At 29.7% G+C, this 18515-nt stretch overlaps 1 protein-coding gene across 4 annotated transcripts in view; it reads right to left on the bottom strand.

Moving 5' to 3' along the window:
* The window catches only part of LOC117175011, a 40077-nt gene that overhangs the window by 1873 nt on the left and 19689 nt on the right, over positions 1-18515 (bottom strand). For 3 of the 4 annotated variants that reach the window (XM_033364507.1, XM_033364508.1, XM_033364509.1), the window contains exon 2: positions 51-270. In XM_033364507.1, the coding sequence (XP_033220398.1) occupies positions 51-105 (55 nt within the window). In that variant the 5' untranslated portion in view covers positions 106-270. The remainder of the gene's footprint in view (positions 1-50; positions 271-18515) is intronic. The other variant, XM_033364510.1, reaches the window with a different exon arrangement.

Below are 18515 nucleotides of genomic sequence, written 5' to 3'. Positions count from 1 at the left end.
GAGCGCTTATTTTGCCTATTTTAGATAAAATGTAATATTGTTATACGTACCAAACAAAGTGAAGAACATAGCCAAAGTGAAGAACAGGGTAATAGAGGTCTTCATTTTCTCTGAATATAGAGAAAACTGATCAATTCAGAATTTTGTGCGAAACTGAATAACTGAATGTTCTGAGGTTTTATTAAAGTATATTTGTATACTAGGCTATCTCAGACTTGTCGCCTTGTCTTTCTTGATTATTTGAGAGATTTGTAATAAGAAAGTGAAGATCTGAAAATTGTTCTTTTGTATGATATTTGTATTTCATCACTCTGTTTATCTCCTTTGAAGGAGTACAGAGGTGGCAGAGGTTTATTAATTTTGTATACGGATTATTTTTCAACTTTGATACAGTGACTTGTAAAAACAGTATTTTGGTGCAGGTGATGTAGATTATTTACAAGTTTCACAAGTTTTTTTATTGTTTCAGTAAAGTTTAAAATGTTCCTAAATGGCGTTTCAAAACGAAAACCACATTATAAGATGTCTATATTGATAGCAGTAGATAACTTTACTCGTTGGTAAAACATAACTAAATTGAAGAATATTATATTTTTATATAAGACAGCTTTTCCCATTTTCTTAGATTTATGATTCTTTTGTTTTTATAAATTGAGAAACCATTGGTTTCAAACTTCGGACAATGGAGATTTATATATTCTCAAAACCATGTTAGAAATGCAACAGTTCAGATTGCTTACGCGAATAAACTACTTTTTAAAAACATTAATTTCGAACATCTTCAGAACGTAAATTTTCCCTCATAATGAATCGGTTTTCATAATCTGAAGAAAAGATTCTGTAAGATAATTTCATTTTTTTTCTGTAAACATCTTTAATTTTGGGTGATTAGAAGTTTTAATTTCTTTAAGATGATGTCCATATACACTAAATAATATTTTAATGATTCACTCTTAAACATTTTCGTCTTAAAATTTTTTTTTTTGATATTGAAAAAAGTTTTTTGCGCAACTTAATTATTTATAAAAATGTCACCGGGATTTATTGACATTCAAATTATTCTATAGGCCAAAAAGCCAACCATTTTTTATATATATCCCAGGTGGAAATACACCACTGGCGCAGTACTGGCCCAGTACGGATTGCTGGAGTCCTAGTTCTGGGCATCTGTACTGGGTCAGTACTGGGTCTGTACAGACTGATAATGCTCTAAAGTAATGGCGCGGAAATGCACACTATATATACTCTGTTCAACGAGAGAACGAAATTCCGAAAAGATGAAATTTCGTTCTCCGCACGCAGATTGTCAAAGAAAGGGAAATGTAGGCGTAGGATCCCGCAGGCAAAGATTTAGTGGCGGCCCTAATGAAGGTTATAAAAAAATTTCAGAGAGCTCTTGGGTCAGTCTATTTGAAAAAATTGTGTTTCCCTTCAACAGCGATTGGCTGTACATCGAAGAAAAAAATTTGTCGACGCCTCCCTCAAGAAAAAAACTGCGCGGCCCATTTCGTTCTCTCGTTGAACAGGATATAGTACTGGTAAAACGCTAGCTTACGAAAATGATGTAATTTGAGATTAATAAAAAAATATTTAATTGTTTTCAGAACTATCCCTTCATCATTTAACGACTGCATTTTGTCCAAATATTACTTGTTAGTACAAAAATGTAAATGTCAAGCTTTTTGTTAATTTTAATGCCTACTATTGTTATACTCTAAAGATATAATAAAAATCGCCACCATAATCAGCGATAATAAAATGTATTAAAATGAGATTATATATCATTTTCTCTAAAAAAAAAGCAAAATACGAATCTAATTATACCGGCTAGGGTCGAGTTGCGGATCGGTCAGGAAAACACAGTGGGTCGTGTCTTCCCCTCTATGCTACTACCTTCTCCGCTTTTCGTCGTTCGAGAGTGGAAGGCGGGAGGAACATTTTCGCTACTTGATTTCACTAGTTTTAGATTTTTCTTCCTTCTAAGTAGTTGTCAATTTGTGTTTGTCTGTGGCATTCCAAATATTTTCCCGCTTTCCGATGAAGAAATGGAGTGCATGGTAAGCGAAAAAGGGGTGGAATTGATAGTTCTTAACGAATTTGAATTTAGATTTAAAAACTTACTGGAGTGTGGCAATTATTCGAGGGTATGTACAAATAAAAATTGTACAGCTTGTCTGAAACTTAACGGTTCGAAAAAAATGGTTGAAAGCAAAACCAATCACAACCATGAAGCTGAAATGTATGACAGGGAAATATGTAGCTAATTTCAATATTAACTTCACTTTATTGATATAATATTTGGTTAAATAATATTTCATTATATTTATGTGTGAAGTCTAGGTGAGAAATTAGTTAGATTAGTTTATTGATATTCTAGTATTATATCGTTGACAATACATATTCCCCATCAATTTTTAAATACCCCTGCATAAAAAAATTTGTTTGATACATTTTGCTGCCAATCCTAAGCCTGGGTAAGAAGCGGGAAGTTAGTAGCATGGAGGGGGGCGGCACCAGCCGCTGTGTTTTCCTGGCGGATCCGCAACTCGACTCCAGCTATTATATCGATGTCAAAGTCTTTTTGACATTATTACAATTTTTATTGGTTACAAAGTCATATTTTTGGTTAAAAATGAGCTATATTCGGTTGAATGTCGAAGTAGTTGGAAGTTAATACAAACGACTTCTTATGTATTTATGTTATACCCGTGCAAAAATCGCCCGATTTCGAACTTAATACCGATCTGGCCCCGATGGGGATTCCTAATCTGGCCCTAATTGGTATAACTCTGTGTCCTATACTTGGACCAGACCGATTTCCTACTCAAACGCCATCTCCATGCACTCAGAGAACTAGTGCTGCTTATTATTTTCTGATACTGCAGTGAAATTCGAATTTGACTAAAGTTTATAATATATTATATCAATTATGTATTGAAAATGCATAAGGCGAGTACTCCACGAGTTTGGAGGCACCGAGCACTTGCCAGTCGAAACCTGAGTGAGGAAAATGAATGTAAGTAAAGCTCTGTGGCTAATTGAAACTTAACCTCAAATAAATTAATAATAAATTAAATTGTCTTTTTTCAATAAATATAAATAAAATCATTATAGATGGCAATGTAAGTATATTTACAATTACATCAGTCAAAATGAAACTTTTATTCCGCTTTAATAATAAAGTCATCATAAAAATAAATTAGGGAAAACTTTGAATAACATTAATTTTGGAATGAAGTGGTAAAATTAAAATAACTATTGAGCAGCGCTCCCAACGAGAGCTCTTCACTCAACTGCGCATGCGTCGAAATCGGCATCCAATTGGTTGCTTTCCGTGCATAGTTTAAATTTCGAAAAAATATTATTTTTCCTATTTATTATAAATAATAGAATTTATATTATAGCATATTATCGCATCTTTAATGATCTTACGTTTATTAAAAGTATAATTAAACATTTTTTCTGAAAAATATTCTTTACGTGCCCGTACTACTTTAATTTTAACTTAAAATATTAATGTCCTTATATATACTTTTTCAGCTGTTACTTGTTCTAAATATGAAACCACGGAGGCTCTAAGCAACATTAAAATATTTTTTTTAATTTTTCAACATTGATTATTGATTACATTATTTCACATATAGTTATTTGCATATAAACCATCGTATATAGACTTACTACCATTTTTATTTTTGAGACGAATATATACTTCAAATTTATATTTAAAAAATGAACCAAACAATATTTTCTCTATACATTACATGTTTGTAGAACTTTACTCACAAAATGTATACAAAATGTTATTTTAATTTTTATCCATAATGTTCCTATGTAATTTTTTCATTACTTAAACCTTCAAACAAAGAAATGAATTTTTAAAAAAAATATGAATGATGCACAAAAAAATTATTTAAAAAAAAGTGGTTGAACAAAAATTAAAAATCAAAGGACTTGACTCGTCAAACAGAGAGAAGATTAATCTTCAAGTCACATGAAAATAAAAGTTTTGAACAAGAAGCACATTTTCTGCGAAGATTGTACTTGAATTTTTAACCCAAATAGACGATGTTTCAACGAAACAGTTGAATTTTTATTAAAAAAGGATAACTTTTTTTTTGAAATTATTGAATTTTTATACAAACAGTTGCATTTTTATCTAAGAAAGATACCATTTTTACTAAAATAGATGAACTTTTAAATCGCAAAGACAAATTATTTTAAAAAATAGTTGAATTTTCTTCCAAAAAAGATTTCAGTTTGATTTTTCAACATAAAATATGAGTTTTTAATAAAAAAAGAATTTTCTGTGAGAATAGTTGAATTTTCTACCCAAAAATATGAATTTTTAACAAGAAAAGAAAAACTCGTTAACAAAATTCTTGAATTATAAACCAAACCATTGCATTTTTATCAAAAGAAGATATATGCAACTTCTAGTGAAATAGATGAAATTTCAAAATAAAAACAACTTTTCGAAAAATAGTTTAATTGCCCACCAATAAACTTTTTTTTTTACTTTTTGGCATCAAAATATGAGTTTTAAAAAATAAGTCCATTTTCTACGAAACCAGTTAAACTTTCAACCCAAAAAGAAGAATTTTCAAAACAAAAATTGAATTTTCAACCGAAAGGGTTGTCTTTTCAACAAAATTGTTTAATTTTCAAATTAATAATAAATTTTATAACTAAAAGAGGTAATATTCTGGAGGAACCAACTGCAAAAAAATATATAAATACAAGATAAACAAGTTACTTTACAAAGTTACAAAACTTTTTTTAATTTTTTTCTAATTTCCCACTTTTCGATTTTTATATTTTCCCTAAATTAAAATTGAAAAAATTTACAAAATATTCAGCCTGACTGTATAATGTTGTAGAAATTCTCGACTTATGTTACACAATTTTTTTCTTCAAATCCCTAACTTTTCCCTGACCAATAAAATTCCCGGACTTAACAAAAATTGTTAGCTAGGTTCGTTTTTTACTCACAAGATTTGTTTGGCGTCTGATATTCCTAAAAATTATGTACATGAATAAAGTACCCCCCCTTCTTTAACAAATCAAAACAATATCTCTCGAACACCCCGATTAATACCGATACTGAATCTCCATGGTTCGTCTGCTAGCTAGCCGAACGCGCTCGAAAAGCAAGGAGTGCGCATTTAAGTGCGGACTTCTTTCCGGTACGATTTCTGTTACCATTTAGGAATTTTATGAAACTATTTGTAATTTTTAGAAACCACTTCTGAAACTGAATAATATCTAGTAAATTTACTATAAAAGTTACTGAATTTCGTTTTCAGCAACACTGTTCAAAATTTCTTTCGGAATTTTACGAAACTTGCAGTGGAAGCATTTTGCAGTGACATATTTCTTAAAGTTACGAAACGGTTCGTCATTTTCAGTAGTGCTAACGGCATCATCTTTCAGTTACATGTTTCGTCAAAATCCAAAATTTTTTTTATAATTTTCAGTAACGGTAACGTAAAATTCCAAGAGTAATAATTTCTTTCCCGGTCAATTATAATTTTAATACATATACATTGCTTATGCATTGAAATTTTAATGAACCGAAAAAAATGGTTATTCTTGGAATTTTACGTTATCGTTACTGAAATCATCTGCATTGTATATTTGGTTGAGTCTCAGTTTGAACTTACTCATTCCTTATTTTGTCACAGAAACTATCAATGTTCACTTCCATGTTTACGATGCCAGGCATAGACAATTTCCTGACACGCTAGTCACTAATGATGAGACAACCGGAGATTTTGAACTCAAAAGTTACTTGCGAAGGAAATTAATATGTAGAAAGAATTTTTTAAATCACGTGACCTTTTCCTTGCTGATACTGCGACTTAGCGACTTAAGTGAAAACGGCGGCGTCCTTCCGAATGGTACCGAAAGGATTCGAGTCATGCGCAGTATTTTCGTAATTTCGCGAAGAGTTTTCGTAATTTGCTCCTAAACTTTGTAACTTTTCGTAAAATTGGTAAATTCACGAACATTTTATCGTAATCCCAAATTTGGTGACAAAAATTTGGAAATCTTCGTTACTTTTGCGTCTGAAATGTTTCGTAAATTTCTGAACATTTTTAACAGTGAACCTAATTTCGTAAATTTCAGTTACCTTAGTATCTTCAATATGTCGGAATTTTCGAAACATTTTTCACAGTGTAGATATTATTGCTTGATAAATATAATTTGCAGCTTATGAATCAAACTCATTAACATCAAGACGTATTCATATGCTAGAAACGTTTCGTCTCAAGTTATCGATGTGTGAAAGCACCTTCATGTTGCTCTACTCAAGTGTTCTCCAAAAAAACCCTTTTGGGTCTCCACAAGTTTCACTTGGAGTTCCAGTTTTTAAAGATACCAAGTTTTATTCAAGCCGCAATTTTAGTAAAGTTCCCATTTTTTCTTTTGGTACCTAATCTACAATTTTAGATAGAAAATGATAAAATGGGTATGTTTTACTTAAAATTATGTCCCACTTTTCTTTTGTGCATACCGAATTTTTGATCGGATACGGTAAGCGTTGTTCGATTTATCATAAGAGGATAATACATATCTTAATGATTACGAAACGAAACACTAAGGTGAGAATGGACTTATACCTACTCACGTATGTAAGTACAGGAGTGAATGGCTTCAGTAGGGCAACCTAACCGCCACCAACCACCGTACCAAAACCGACCCACGCTGCTGCAATCAGCTCCCCATAAACTACAATCAGTCTGTATAAATGTGTACTATATAAATAAAAATAAAAAATAAAAAATGAAAAATATAATATACTATACTATATGAGGGTAATTTTCTACAATCCAGTAATTTTTTTCAACAGCAACTTATTCTTTAAACTAGCAATATCATACGCGAGCCAAAAAACGCACAATAGAAAAAAAATTACGCCTTCGGTTCAAAATCACGTATAGCCCACCAATATCAACCGATTTGGACGTCGAATATTTTAAAAGAAAGTTGATACGATTTTACAGAATTGTCAAACCTGATTTTTTATTTAGTTTTTCAATTTTTTATACATAAGAAAAGTGTTATTGAAAATACATTCTTAGTTGATTCCACACAAAGAACCTATTCGTTAAAAAATAGGCAGCCTCTGAATTTATTAATGAACATTTTTAAAGCAGTTAATAATTCTTGTTTATGTACGTAATATGATAGCAAAAGACTATCAAAGATATTCTTAGTTTTATTATGTAAAAAATTGAGCCTGTTGGTTAAAAAAAATATATATAATATAACATAATAATGAAAAATTACCTTATTTCACATTTTGTATAAAAACTCTGGATTTGAATTAGCTAAACAAAGTGAATCTTAAAAAATAACTTTTGTTCATCAATTTGCTTATAACGTAATAAATAATTTATTAAAATTATAATCACCCCTTAAAAATTGTTTCAAATTATTTTTAATATCTTTAGCCCTTTAGCACAGTGGTAAAAAATTGATTTTTAGTTCAAAATAACATACAGCCCACAAATCGTGAGCGATTTGACCATGAAAGTTTGTTTTCAAAAAGTTGATAAAATATTTCAGAGAGTTGTCAAGCCCAATTTTTAATTTATTGTTTCAATTTTTCATAAATAAATACGACGAACAAAAGATAAACAAAAAAATTATTTGTTGAAAGAATACATTCTATAATTTTCAATCATTTTACGCTTTTTCAAGTTATATTGCAGGAAATTTAGATAGAAACAATATTATTATGGAAAAAGTTTCTTTAAAGTTTATTCATGTTAATATTGTGAACAATATTAATAAAGAAATGCGTTATCCAGGAATTTGGCGAAAACACAATTAATTTTTTTTCGTTGTTAGTACTTTTAACTCCAGGTGGTTACACTTCAGTAGAATATCATAAAAGTCGCAGTGGGTGAAAGTCACCCAAGCGCCAAAAAACAATGATCCTGTAGTAATATTGAGTTCTAACAGTCTAAGAAAAACATTTAGGTTTTCTTGAAGGTTTTTAAAGAAGGGTTTAATAGTTTTTGTCACCAAAATTGTCTATTACAATATTGTAAAATACCAAAATTGTTTGGGTGAATTTTATCCACAGTGACCATCTAGGGTTAATTGGAAACTTCATGATAATTTTAGTAACGTTCATAATTACTTGATGAATTTTATGATTTTCTAAATAAATGCAAAGTCCCTACGTCGCTCGACGGAGCATTTCGCTTTTTCAATGCCAGTCCTTTCAATTGGGAACTCCATTTTAATTCCATCCACATTTATAGTTATTTCATGAATTGTAAGATTTTTTTAAAATAAATTAAATTTAAAAAATACACCATTCGCACTCTATAATAATTTCAGCAACATTCATCGTTACTTAATAAATTACATATATGTCGAGAAATACCTGAATGGTGCATTTACTTGATAACGTCTTTTTTAATAATAAATATTATAAACTAATTATGAATGTCGTTAAAATCATAATGAAGTTTTCAATCAAAAGGACTGGCATTGAAAAAAAGTATTTTTCGTTGAGAAACAGCTGAAAATGTATTTGTTTAAAAAAATCATAAAATTTACCTAATAATTATAAATGTTTTTAAAATTATCATAGAGTTTAAAAATAAAAGGACTAATATGGAATTAAAAAAAATTTTTTCGTTGAGAAATGCCTCAATAATGTATTTCTTTATTAAATTCGTTTATAATGTTAATAAGAATAAGCTTAAGAGAGATTTTTTCTATAATAATATTGTTTCCGTTTAAAATTCTTGCAATACAACTTTTTATTATATTATGATGAAACAGCTTCAGCTGAAGTTACTTTATGCAACGAAGGCAATTGCAACAATTTAACTTTGATTAGCGCCGGAAACCTCAAATAAAAAAATGACTATTTTTTTGTCATATTTGTTTATTTATAAAAAATCTTAAAAATTATATTAAAACCGCGGTTCAAAAAGTCTCTGGATAATTTACCTAGACTTTTTTCACTTCTAATTAGATCGAAATGTTCACGCTGTACGTTATTTTGAACCAAAAATGGCTTTTCTTCACTGTGCAGCACACAGTGAGGCAACGCAAATTTTTGTGGACAAATAAAGTTTTAGCCTGCAATATTTGTTGCATTTCAACGTCATTTTTTTAAAGAAAAGATTTTAAATTTTTAAAATAATTTTTAGTGGGTGAGCATAATTTTAAAATAGCATCTATTTTCAATTTATCGTAACGAAAAAATAATTTCTTTTATATTTTGCATCAAAACTCTGTATAGTAATGAGCTAAGAATTGCCAAACCCAAAAAATAACTTTTGTTAATTATTTTTCTATAATGTAATGAACAATTATTTCAAATTATGCTCACCCCCTGAAAAGAATATCTAGATAGTTTAAGCATATGTAGAGTTTGTTTAATAAATCTGAAAATCGTACAAAAATAAATTTTTCAAATGTTAAAAACAAAAAAATGCAAATCGGGTATATTATGTACATAATAAGAACGACTGTATTAAAAAACATAGAAACAAAACATTCAAAACATAAAATATTTTCTGATTTTAAGAATAGAAATATACTGAAAGCACTGAATATAACTATTTTTAAGTAAGCAATTCACATACTTTTATTTAAAATACTTAGTTGAAAAGCCATCAAAATATAAAATAAATAAAATAAGATCTTTTGTTAGACAATTTAAGTTTTGAATTAAAAAGTCGATATTCAATTTGGTTTATTTTTAACAAAGAAATTTTCTTTTAATTTTAACTTTTTCTCTCAACCTTACAGGGGCCTTCCATAAACTACGTTACAAATTTTGGGAGATTCTATTTTCAAACAAAAAATATGACGTTCACAAAATAGCTGTATTTTTAACAAATTAATTACCAAGTTTTTAAAAGCTAGTTCAATTTTCAACCCGCAAAGTTTAGTTTCTATCAAAAAAGTTCATTTTCAACCAAGAAAGATGAATTTTTAACGGAAATATTGAATTTTTGACCCAAAAGGTGACCTTAACAAAATAAAAATATTCAACCAAAAAATATAGATTTCCAAATAAATATTTAAGCTTTTAACCAAAAAGATCATTTTACGCCACGAAGATTAATGTCCAACCTGAGAATATATGAATTTTTGACAATGCATATACTTAAAATTATCTAAGTTGTTACCATGTTACCAGCTGTTATTTTTGGCTTGACCCCACCCCCTCCGTTTTCATATTGGTAACGTACTTTATGGACCGTCCCTAAGTCTAAATTTATTAAGAATAACGGTTGAGATTTTGTGATAAAGAATTGACTTTGTGCCGATCATATTAAAATATTTTTTGAAAAATTGAAACTATAATATTACAGTGTTTTCAAAAAAGTGGGAAATGCAAAGAACTTTATTCTGGAACCAGAGGGAGTAAAATGGGCCTCGCCTTGGTGATAAAGAGTTGAATGGGAACAATTAGGTGTATCAAGGCCCTGGGGGAATCCCCTTGAGGTCCTTCACACCCCCATAGCGATTTTACAGTCAGTTAGCGATTTAAAATCAGAAAACTCTTACGGTCCCAAGAGCCTAACCCGAATCCCGAACAAGTCCTCATTCAAGACTCTAGAGCATGACAATGATGACCAATACCTTTCAATAATTGAAGAGAAAGAACCATTGATAGTTCAACTCCAGGAGAAATTACGTCGTAAGACTATATTTTTCTTTCCATTTTTCCTATAGGGTAAGTCAGCGCTCGCGAATATTCTCATTTTTGTCTACCTCCCAGGGCCCAAAATGGTCAATTGTTGAATATTGGATGGCAGTGTCAACCTTCAAGAGAAGTCAATTGATCATTTGACCAGCAGGTGATCCATAGAAGGAAAAAGTTGCGTTTAACATTTTTTTGAATTCACGGCTCCTGGGAGGAATATATGTCTCTGATGACTTCGAACAACTGTGGATTGAGATCTTCGTTTCGGAGGAACGGGTGATGGAACTTGCTCTTGGGAAAATTGACAGCTTCTTCGAAATTATGTCTTTAGTTCAATGTACTGGTCTTATGTATATTTCGTGGGAGGAAATTGTTAATTTTTGCGTAAGGAAGCATGAGAGGTTTGAGAAATGGATTTTTGTTAAATATTTTTTTATTTATGTTACAAATTTTAATATAATATTAATATGGGATCATCCGTAAATTATGTTACCATTTTTGGTGGGGGTAGTTCCCACCAAAACTGATTTAAAAGTCTTTTAATTTTTTAGTTCAGTTTTTTAAACTGAACATTGAAGAATTGCATTTTTGGTTAAAAAATATCTCTTTCAGTTGAAAATTTTATTATTCATTATTAAATTCATCTTTCTTCATTTAAAAATCATCTATTTAGTTGAAGATTTAAATTTATTTTTAGAAATTAGTTGTTTTTCCTTTGATTCAACTGATTGAAAATTTGTCGTTTGTTAAAAAATTCATTATTTACCAATTTCTGACCAAAGATTATGATCGGTATTGAAGGCGGAAGGGGGCGACGGTGGAAGCAACGTTGAAAAATTAGAGAACATTTAGCGCGTTTTTTTATGATAAATTTAAACAAATTTTCCAAATTTAGTGAAAGATTCTCTTTTCAAGGTTTTTTTCCTCAGAAATGTTGATTCTTGTATTTTCAGTTGGCAATTCATCTCATTTGGTTTAAAATTCTGCTATTTGGTTAATACATAATTATTTTAATGAAAATTTGTTTAATTTTTATTTATAAATAATTTTTAAACTAAAAGTTTAACTATTCCAAATTTAACTAGAAATTTTTCCTTTGAAAATTAACATACTTCGTTAAAAATGTATCCTTTGTAGTTGACGTTTCAACTATTCGTTTGAAAATCCATATATTTTTTTAAAAAATCTTCTTTTTTGATAGAAAATTAATCTTTTAAGTTAAAAACTCATTTTTTGGTTGAATATTTAACTGTTTGGTTGAACGTTGATCTCTTTTGTTAAATTTTGTTGTTGTTGAGGTTCCATAATTTGAATTGAAAATTCATCTGTTTGTTTGATAATAAACAATTTGGTTAAAAATTAGTTTTATTTTTAATGGGAATTAGTTTTTTTACTGAAAATGTAGCTATTACATTTTTGTCGAAACTGATCTTTTTAAATGAAAATTGATCTTCTCTAGTTAAAATTTTAACTGTTTTATCAAAAATTCATGTATTTTGTTAAAAATTAATCGGCTTTGGTTAAAGATTTAACTATTTTCTTCAAAATTCGCCTTTCTTGAGAAATTCAACTGTTTTTTATTTAAAATCTAAATTTTTTGGATGAAATATGAACTATTACAAGTTTTGTTAACAAATTTATCTTTTTCGTTGAAACATCAACTACCTGGTTTAAACTTGAATTCCTTTGTGAAAAATTAATTGGTTTGTTTGTTGAAAACTCATCATTTTAGTTGAAAATACCGCTGCAAAGTTCTATGAATGTATTCACTATGGGTGTATTTTTGCTCATTCCATGAGCATTTTGCTTCCTCCTCGAAAGTATCAAATAAATTTGCTTTCTCATGGAAAGATTTTTCCTTGAAAACAAAATTTTTTTAAAATAACAATTGATACTATCAATATTTATCTAACTTATGCTTATGTTTTACCAAAAATTTTATTCACGGGTCTCAAATATGCGAACAATGATGTCAAATGCAGTACTGTTATATTCCCAATATCAAAAAAACCCTCATGGAAAGCAGGAAAATTATTTGTATTAAAAAATGTTTAAATGATATTAGTAGGTTATGTTAGGTCATAAATACTCGTAGTTCCTGATTTGTGCAATATATTCGTCTCGAAGACGCGAACAAATATATCGCATATATTACTGTTTTATTCATGCAACTGAAAATTTCTCTCTCATATCAACGAGATAAATAATATATTTTTTTAAACTTATAAATGGGTATTGCTAGATCCCAGGTAAAAAATAACTTATATATAACGGACAAAACATTGTTTTTTTCCTTTTTTTTTACATAGAAAATTTCATAAAACAAATGAATAATATCATTGTCTTATGCACTATATATAAACTATATATAATTTTTTCATCTGGGACCATAGGAGGTCATAGAGTTTTCGTCAATAGGTAACTCGTCGTGTCTCGAAGACATAAAGAAAGGTATCAGATACACTGCAGTATTCCTATAATATTAACACAGTTTTTCTCATATAAACAGAATATACAAATTTTTTCATTATGTCATAAATCGGTGCTGAAGGATCAAAAGGTTCATCAATAGATCAATCGATGCAAATCAGTGACGTGAACAAATATAATACATACATTATTGTTACATTTTCAATATAAAAAATTCTAATATAAACAAAAGAATTTTTTGTAGAAATTTTATAACTCGGTACTGGTAGGTAATAAAAGTTTAAAAAATAGGTCAATCAATGCGTCTCAAAGATGCGACAAAATACGCTAATTTAGCTCAAAATTTTATCAGACCAGAAAGCAGAATCTTATTAATCTTAGTTAAAATTGTTTAAATTTCATGATCACAAAAGACACATCTTTTACTTTTTGAGATACGGCGAACAGAAAAAAGTAACACGCAAAGGCACGTGCAAATTTTTTAAAAATTGTACTTGTGAACTCCTGGGTTAGTATTGTACCGAAATATGTCAAAAAATTATATTTGAAAATTTAGGTCTTTACAAGAATACCTCCAAAAGGAAGACATTCAACTATTAACTTGTAGATGCATTTTTTTCTTGAAATTTCACATTTTCGGGTAGAAAATTTGCCTTTTTTTGTAGAAAAATCGTCTTTTTAGCTTGAAAATTCAATAATTTGTTAGGTGATTAAACTATTTTTGTTCAAAATTAACTTTTTTGGGAAAATTTAAATATTTTTTTCACAAAAAATCAGGGAAATCTCACTAATATAAATATAGAGAGCCACTACTTGGTTAAAAATTACACTATTAATTTGAAAATTTAACTTTTATATTGTAGAGTTCACACACTTTCACCTATTCCCCTCTTTTCCTGTTCTTAAGTAAATTTAATTTATGTAAGTTTTTAATAAACGTCCCCTTTTTCTAATTTTTTGTTTGAATACGAATATAATCTTTCTTCGTTGAAATTCAAAATTTTTATTAAAAATTCGACCTTTCAAAATGAAAATTAATATTTTATTTATGTTAGAAAAGCCTTTTTTTGGGGGGGGGGGGATGTAAATTTTTTGTTAAAAGTTCAACTGCCCAAAAAAGATGGATTTTCAAACAAAAAGTTTCATTTGATCTAAAATACGAATGTCAACAACAAAAAACGAATTTTTACTGGAAATCCCTTAAAATATTTGCAAATCTCAGAAAATTATTTGAAAGCTTGATATGTTTGGAAATATTCAAAATTATAAAATATCTTGAAATCTTCAAAATTGCTAGGAATCCCTTTATATGAAATTAAATTAATAATTTATGTGGAAAAATTGACCAGAAAGATCTTCAAATCCCTTGAAATTTTTTTAATTTCTCAAAATCTTTACAATAATCACTTAAAATCCCCGGAAAGGATTAGAAATCTTTACAATCCTCTAAACTGTCTCGAGATTTTTCTAAATTCCATAAAATCCGTCGAAATATTTTGAAATCTCTTGAAAACTTTTAAAATCTTTTAAATTTATTTGTAATATTTGGGAATCACATAAAATCAGTGCGGTAATCCCTCGAAGTTTAATGAAATCCTGCGGAATCCTTTAAAACCTTTGGATATGTATGGAAACCTTTAAAATGTTACAATTTTTAAAATAAAATCTGATGAAATAGCGGAAAAACTGTAAAAATTCTTTAAAAATTGCAAAAAATACTAGTACTTTAAATAAATGATTAAATCCTTCGTTTGTACTTTCTTCATTTTCCACATTATAACTATTTCAATATTTTAATATTCTTTAATTCTATACTAATTTTCTTATAATGATTTTTCTATAATCATAAAAAAGTTGTAAAAAATGCATTGTAGACGTGTATTGAATATCCTATAATATTTATTAGAATAAAAGGTATTGTAAAAGATTGCATGGGATTGCAGAGGATTATATGGGATTGCATGAAATTGCAGAAGTACCTCTCGTAATAAATATTTTTGTATGTTCTTCGACTAATTGTGAAGCTGAAATTCTACAATCTTTTCCTTCAAACTAGTTTACATTTAAAAAATAAATTTGAGCACGTTAAATAGTAATTTTCTTTTATACATGTATATGTTTCTGGTCCATTTTTCATTCAAAAACGATGATACAATTCTCTGACAATCAAAGATTTGTCCAAACTTATGAGATATAAATATAATTGTACAATGCTTCCGTTTCCTGGGTTTCTTTCATTAATTGTCCCTATTTTTCTCCTTTTTGTCTGTCCTTCTTTAATAAGCGTCGACTATTACTCATCCATTGACGTATTTTGACAGCTCGCTTAGATTCACAGAAGCTGAATTTTACCCTCCTACAGGAAAAAGTCAGACTTATTTTACAATTTGCTTGAGGCTTGGTGGGCGTGATTCTGTGGCCGATGATTAATTTCTTACAGGTTCTCGTGGGACGAGGTAACAGACAACTTGGTGTCAGATCAGTATCTTCACCTTTCCTGCACCTGATAATCTAATTGATATTTATTCTTTTCAAAAATATACCAGGAAAGCTATTCCTAAAAAGAAACATTTCTTTTTTTCTTTTCTAAAGAATCATCTAAAGGTAATATTTTTGTTACTTTCTAAACAGTTGAATATTTGCAATCTTTACTCGATTACTTATAATTTGTTATAAAAACATAAACAAGAGCTTCAGAATTTTTTCATAGTAACCTCTACTAATCGACTGAAGAATTTTTTTTAAGCTTACAATTTCTTTTTCCCAATATTCGATTTTAGCTATTACAATATAAATATTAAGGTGATTCATTTTATAAACCTTTTCAGTCAACAAGTAAAAACAATAAAACATTGGTTTTCTTAAAGTCTTTGAAATACATGTATTATGAACATTTTTCATATTATAATTATCTACTATTACATACAAATTATTATTTTATAATTATTTATAATAATTATTTCTGAAAAATGCCACTTTTTATTTTTCTCAAATTTGTTTGCTTTCGAAACTTTAAGAAAGTTTAATTTTCAAATTTGTCTTATAAACAACGAAAGATTCGAAATTTTGTTTATAAACTAAAATGTTTTGTTGAAAAATTAAACTCTTTGGTGGTAAGTGGACTTTTTGGTCGAAAATTCGACAATTTAGTTGAATTTTTGTTCTTTCTTGACTGAAAAATATTTCTCAGTTACAAATTAATTTTTTTTTTTTAATTGAACATTCATTTCTTTGGGTAAAAATTTGATCTTTTTTAATTAAATATTCAGGTAAATAGCAAAGTTTTAGATCTAATATAGACAAGCAATTTTGTTATTAAACATTTCGTGGTACCTTGTGTCCTTATTTCAAAAATTTAATTTGTTTAATTTGTACTACTGTAATTTTTCAATATTAATGGACAAAGTAAGTAACGAGATAATTCGAAAAGATTGTGGTGCAGAAGAGACGCTAGTAGACACATGGGAAAGAAATCGGTTAAGATGGTTCGGACATGTTGAGAGAATGCCAAATGAACAACTAGCGAAACAAGTGTATCAAGGTAAAGTAAATGGCAACGTGCCCAGTGGTAGACCACGGAAAGAATGGTTAGAATGTGTGAATGAGACCCTACTTAGAAGAGACATAAGAAGTCACAGAAACACGAGAGCCTGCATGAAAAAATGCATGGACATAAAAGAAGCTAGAGAAGTATGCCAGGACAGGAAAGTATGGCGGAAAATAGTTAATAAAAAGAGTGTCAGTAGAGTGAACGACGCCTGAAACAAAGACCTTGGCTATTAATGGACCCAAGTGGGGAACCTTACATAACGGCTTCGTGAGATTCTTCGCTTGGGGTGATTGCTAGAGAGATTGATCAGCAACCTGGGTCGGAGCAGTATTGCGAAACGAACGTGTTATTTACATAAATAGCACGAGAATTCTGGATCAATCTGAAAAATCTCTATCCCATCCACACACTATTCCTTTCCCCTGCCGAGTGAGTCACGCCTACCCCGAAAGGGAAATGGCTTAATGGTGTAATAATAATAATAATAATAAAAAATACCGGTCTTAAATAAAACTAATAACTTCTCATTAGGATGATAATATAAAAAGGAGTTGAAAACGACAGAAAGTATTACCGGCTGAACTTTTCTACAGAATAAATGTGTAATTAATTAAAGGTAAAAATTATGCGAATTCTTTAAAAGTTGGCCAAACACGCAGCACTAAAAATAATTGAAATAAATAAATATTAATGATCAAGATTCCGCAATATTCAGTGTGCAGTCAACACTCGACAATTTCTATAAGAATGAGCATGGATAACAGCTAAATAACAGATAAATTTAAAATAGAACCAATAACTTCTCATTAGGATGAAAATATAAAAAAGAAGTGGAAACCGATAAAAAATTTTACCGAATGAACTTTTCTACAGGTTAAATGTCTCACTAATGAAACTTAGAAATTATTGGAAATTATTGATTAAAAAATGTCTAACTGATTAAATGTCTAATTGATTAAACATAAAAATTATTGGAAATATTGACAAGTTGGCCAAACTCGGAGCATTAAAAATAATAAAAAAATATTAATGATCAAGGTTGCGTAATATTCAGTGTGCAGTGAACACTTGACAATCCCTATAAAAATGAGTATGGATAATAGCTATCATGGGTGATAGATGGGTCGCATGCCGATCTTTCTTGTTGGCAACTGGCAAGGTCCATTCAAAGGTGTGCGTGGGCCTGAGAAACAGACTCGCGTTTACACCTTACAGCTTACAGAATTGCGAGCAAGCGCAGAAAGAGAGCGGGAAGGGAGGGTAAAGAAGAATAAAAGCGCGACGGACGACGGGGGGAAGGGAGTAAGGAAGTAGAAAGGGAGGGGGAAGCGCTTGGGACTTGGGGCCCAAGTTCGGCCGCAGTTAATTGCCAGCATTTAATGAGCGTTCTTTGACGCGCCGCGGACCGCCATACTACGAACATAACGCTCTTTGCGAGCGTAATAGCCAAAGCTCGCGAGGTCGTACCAACGACCGACAAATATAAAAGCCGCAAATAACCGCTGCTTGCACCTATATAACCGAGAAACGATCCTTTGGTCGTATCGAAGAACTCGTGATTGAGATATTCCCCTTTCAAAAACATCCGCGAGTATATGAGCCAAGGGTTCATAAATATATACAATCATTTCTAGGGAATAAAAAATATCACACCCTGATAAAAAATTCCGCAAAAGAAATTAATGTATTGAACTCCCTCAGTGTGGGGTTAATCAGTATTTGGTCACCTTTTTCCTGGTAGGTTACATAAATAATTTTTTGAATATGCTGATTTATATTCCAATCCAAAAACTTTTTGCTTATGTGCCAACCATAAACTACGTCATCAATTTGATGGGTGAGTGGCGGGGG

Source organism: Belonocnema kinseyi, chromosome 6 (assembly GCF_010883055.1).
Source record: "Belonocnema kinseyi isolate 2016_QV_RU_SX_M_011 chromosome 6, B_treatae_v1, whole genome shotgun sequence".
Taxonomy (NCBI): domain Eukaryota; kingdom Metazoa; phylum Arthropoda; class Insecta; order Hymenoptera; family Cynipidae; genus Belonocnema; species Belonocnema kinseyi.
The sequence above is the reverse complement of the archived record's forward strand: the minus strand, read 5'-3'. Positions and strand labels throughout refer to the sequence as shown.